Raw genomic sequence first — 5,000 nt, 5'->3', positions numbered from 1 at the left:
AGGGAAAGTGTCTGCGGCGGCGCCGAGCGGCGGCTGGACAGACATGAAACCATAGTATCCCCGCCGAGTTCGTCGCGGGGGATACAATAACTGTGAACATTCAAACATTTACCATATATGAATATCCTAATAATACATCATGTTTAAATGATAACGATTAGACCTCACTTTAAACAATCATTCCCTGAACACACACGATTCTACGGATAGAGGTAAAGAGTAAAATTCCAGGCGTACCATGTAGATAAATATTAAAACGAGGAGCCATAGGATGTCCTTAGAGTACATCATGCCACCACGCTTCCTGACAAGTGTTAGCATTAGGATTGCTTGAAATGCCACCATTCACAAGTCTACCTGCCATTACACTTACAGTTCATATTAGACTTTAGAAAAATACAATTTAATAAAATATCCATATTTTCAACATGTTGTTATTAGTTGTTGTGAAGCAAATGAAAACAAGTAATCAAAATTCGAACTCTAGACAGCGCTGTAACTGCATACCTAATAATGTAAAGTATCGTAAAAGTAGGGAAAACAAGAGACCGGTCGGAAATTCTGTTTGAAATCCTGGCTTTCATTGGAAATGTTCATTTTTAATATATTACGAGCTGTATTAAACAAATAAAATAAAATGTGTTGGGGTAGTACGGTTTGTACACATGACAGGACACATTTTTTCTGGAACTTTTCCATGACAAAAAAGCAAATTTGTCAGAATTTCCAGATTTAAGCTAAATCGACCAATAACTCGACTTTCAACACCTAAGAAAATCGTTATTTATTAACAGTAGATATATATATGATGAATTTACAGGACTTTTCAGGACTGAAAACAGTAACAGCCCGTTTTCCAGGACTTTCCAGGCTTGGAAAATGTCATTTTAAAATCCCAAGACTTTCCAGGTTGATGTGTATGAACCTCAAGTGGGTGATCGATGACATTGTATGACAATGATGTATCTATGCCAGGAAGAACTGAATTAGTACAATTTTAATATGGTGAATTTACAACTGTTAGCAACAATTTTCAACACTTAACAGTCAACCATCTAAGCATTTTAAATCGAATAAACATCACGAAGACTCACCGCTTGTTCTCGTTGGAAAATAACAACACGTCCACCCTTGTCCCCTGTAGCTAGAAGCTCTCCATCGTGATTGAATTCTACTGTAGATATTATGTCAGCTGTAACAATAGTAAGAAACAGATATAAAAAGAGTACAAATGGGTTCACAGTTTTTTACTTAAGAATACTGCGGTTAACAGATCTATACATCTACAGTATATTAATAATGACTTGCACTTCTGCCACTCACATGACCATATCTCTATATCCATGCCTGCCATTGTCAAATTGTAAACATAGCCTGCCGTGTAAACAATGCGCTCTGTAAAAGTATCGTGTTGACTGCAAGCTCGATTCTCAAGAAGTTTCATACGATCAAGTGTCAAGTTGTTTCGTAGGTTGGCTACAAATTATAGCAATGTCTTTATATATTATAATTAGACACATTTTCTTTGGAGTTTCTTCTAATTTCGAAGAAAATCACTAAGCTGTATGTGACAATTTTGCAAAAAAGCTGTTAGCACTGTCTACATCCAACAAATTCTAGATTGTATTACTGTATACGCCATATTTTTCGTGTACAGATATTTTCGCAAATTCAGACTTGACGAACAATTTCGCGAGTGGTTAATTTCGCGGGTCGGTGAATTCCCGAATCAGTGAAGAACAGCGTGTTGTTATTTTCGCGGTCGAGGACGCGTTCGCAAAATTCGCAAAAATTAAACTAATTGCGAAATATACAGCGTACATACACTATACAGTACCTGCCATACAGTACGATCAATTTAAATGCAGCTGTTGATTTACAATTAGAATTAAATGCTAAACCTTTCGTTAACCAGAAAGTCGACAAAAACAGACAGTAGGTGGTAACTGACATTGTAACTTGTAAGCATATATGTACATGTAAACGTGCACTTATACTAACCATATGCATCAGGCAGTATAGCTGTGTACATACAATTAACATGCACATTCCAAGCAAAAACAACGCACTGGTCAATGGTAACTTGCCTATATTAAACTAGGTAATGGTGCTTTACTGTGTAATTCATCAATGCGGTAGTTATATATATATATATATATATATATATTGCTACCCTGTATTAGTTCTGAGGACATGTACCTGTGCATTGCATGCATAAGCTCACCGTGATCACCGAGGAAGAAACTTTAACATCGTTGCATTTAATCTGAATACAGGTATATTTTTTCATCATAATACTTAGAACATAGTATATGTGCAAAACACATTTGCAGGGGTCCCACACAATCCTTGATCAGAACACTGATATATCATAATTATGGATTAACAATGTCACCAGTAATGCAGTATGTGTATCTGAAATCTCTTTGGTTGATGGACAACTGACAAAGTATATATATAGGCCTACAGCAGTTTATGATGCACTATAATCCTACATTCTAACTGGAGTAAAACACACTGAGTGCAGAAAGCATAGCCAACACAGCCAGCACAAGCTGCCAAAGCACAGCAAGGGAGATCTGCAGTGCAACACCAAGAATTAAAGAAATATGGCATGCTCATTTGACAAATTATTGAACACGCCCCCCTTTCTGAAAAATTAAAGTCACGCATTCACTCATAAACACGTATATGCGATAGAATAGTAGTATTAGTACCTATAACAAATCGTCACTTATGCAAATTACAGGAAACTGATTAAAACTGACCCAGTTTTTGTAAATTAGCTCAATTAAATCAACTATGCCCCACAGCACTGCTTACCCTCAGTGATATCGTCGTCCATAGTCCCTTTGACTTGTGAGAAACACCACTGTATATCTCCTACGTTGCCTGCAACAAAATCAGAAGCATAAGCTCAAAGCTACAACACAAATTATGGCGCTGTTAAATACGACCTAACGTTTGCCGGCGAAAGCAAACAGAATTTTTCAAGGGGGTAGCACTGCAAGATATGCAAATAACATGCACTTACCTGACATGTTGAATAGTAATACTCGGGCAGCCAAATAACGTAGATATTCAGCTACACCTACGTTAGCATACACTTTAAATTTTGACCAAGGAATATTTAGGATGGTGAATGATTACAACCACTATGACGGAAAAATTTTCAAAATGGCGTACGCCTAAGCGGGAGCAGTGACGTCATATTACTCGCGCGAGGCTTTGTGGGATACGCTTACTATGCGGAGGCGGCGTGTCAAATCGAACCAGAAGCGCCGTACACGCGCCAAGAGCCAGGCAAGCTTACAGACTATATACTACAGTACGTGAATTATATAATTATTTCGCACTTGATAATCGCATAGCTTATACGGAACAATGATTACCTACATACGACACTCATTTGATGCACATATAGCGCATACGTATCGTGGAATATATCTACATTCATGTTTATTTTAGTTGTAGTCGATTATTATTAGTCGAGTTATGGATTCTGCGTGAACGCGGTTCGGCGGCAGCTTGGCGCGTGCATACCGCAGTATTCAAAATAAAAGTACTGAGTATACTGCCGACAATCGCCAGAATGGTGCTTAAGTTTACTGCGTTTGCGTTTTTTTGCCACTAACTACAGCTGCCTAATAAATATATATATATATACTTGTGCACATATACGTATACTTGTACGTATATATATATATATACTTGTGCATTTTATGTCATGGTTAGGGGCGCCAGCAAAACAGAATGAAACTGTATATATAACAATTGATCTGCATGTTACGTAATGCGGCTCACGCGTTCGGACAGCGTACAGCGTAACGGCGTATAGTTCGATCTGCTGTGGTGGACGTGCATGGGTGTACGCGCGCGTACTCTTAGCGGTCACGAGGTTTCTATGTGGACTCTATACTAATTATTGGTGTTATGTAGGGGCCCTACGATCCATGCTACTTTAGCAGACGATTTATCAAATGCCAAACAAAACGTTATACAAGAATAAATAAACGATTAGATAAAGATGAATGCATATCATACTGTATGAGATGTGTGGATAGTTGGGCAGATATAGGTAAACACAAGCGGGCAGGCAGACGAGCAGGTAGGCAGGACGCAGCCACACAAATACGCACGCACACATACACAAACACACACGCACACATACACAAACACGCACGCACGCACGCACGCACGCACGCATCTCGCTCCCATCTCGATCTCTCATCTTCTCTCCCTCCCTGACTCTCTCTTTCCTCTCGTTTATCTCTCATCTTCCCCTTTCATCTCCTCTCTTCCTCTCTCTGTTCTCCTCTCTCCTCACCACTCTCCTCTCTCCAACTCTCGCTCTCTCCATCTCTCTCTCACTCTTCTCTCTTCCTCATCTCTCTCTCTCTCTCTCTCTCTCTCTCCTCGGGACACGGGAGGCGGTCAGCCTCTCTCTCTCTCTTCTCTCTCTTCTCTTTCTTTCCCTCATCTCTCCTCTCTCGCTAATCTCTTCTCCCTCTTCGTCTCTCTCTCTTCTCATCCACCTCGCTGTCACCTAATCCAATCTAATGTTTCCGCTCATCTTTCCTTCTCTCTCTTCTCTCCACGGGGTCGCTAATCTTAACTCGATGTCAACTAATACGGACGGACAGAGAACTCGCATATGCGATATAGTAATATAACGAACAATTGCGACTGGGCTTAGCGATAAACCTAAAGTTTGTAACCTATTACGCATTGAACGAAGACTCGGGGGCGTGTTTTGTAAACGTCTAGACGAATATAACCGGCGGCTTATAATGACTCAAAAATTACGCATGTCGGTCGAGGGCTAAAATTAGTAGACTAGCTTATAGATGCCGTCGTCTATATAGAGTACAAGCTTTCGCATAACGGGTCTACTGCAACGGTCGAGGCCACTGCGAGATCGTAGCATCCTTGCTCCGTTTTTTTCACAGCTTCGAGAATATTTCTAGGCAGGTTTTATACTACGGAAAAGGCGGGTTCCG

The 5,000-nt window shown here is 39.9% G+C and overlaps 1 protein-coding gene across 1 annotated transcript in view; it reads right to left on the bottom strand.

The window, feature by feature from the left end:
* The window catches only part of LOC106813203 (serine/threonine-protein phosphatase 2A 55 kDa regulatory subunit B delta isoform-like), a 22,697-nt gene extending 19,492 nt beyond the window's left edge, over window positions 1-3,205 (bottom strand). The window contains exons 1-3 of the mRNA XM_014817270.1: window positions 3,035-3,205; window positions 2,824-2,892; window positions 1,095-1,192 (exon numbers count right to left, since the gene is read on the bottom strand). Of these exons, the coding sequence (XP_014672756.1) occupies window positions 1,095-1,192; window positions 2,824-2,892; window positions 3,035-3,041 (174 nt within the window). The 5' untranslated portion in view covers window positions 3,042-3,205. The remainder of the gene's footprint in view (window positions 1-1,094; window positions 1,193-2,823; window positions 2,893-3,034) is intronic.
* Between the last annotated feature and the right edge of the window lie 1,795 nt (window positions 3,206-5,000).

Source organism: Priapulus caudatus, unplaced genomic scaffold, assembly GCF_000485595.1.
Source record: "Priapulus caudatus unplaced genomic scaffold, Priapulus_caudatus-5.0.1 Scaffold739, whole genome shotgun sequence".
Taxonomy (NCBI): Eukaryota; Metazoa; Priapulida; class Priapulimorpha; order Priapulimorphida; family Priapulidae; genus Priapulus; species Priapulus caudatus.
The sequence above is the reverse complement of the archived record's forward strand: the minus strand, read 5'-3'. Positions and strand labels throughout refer to the sequence as shown.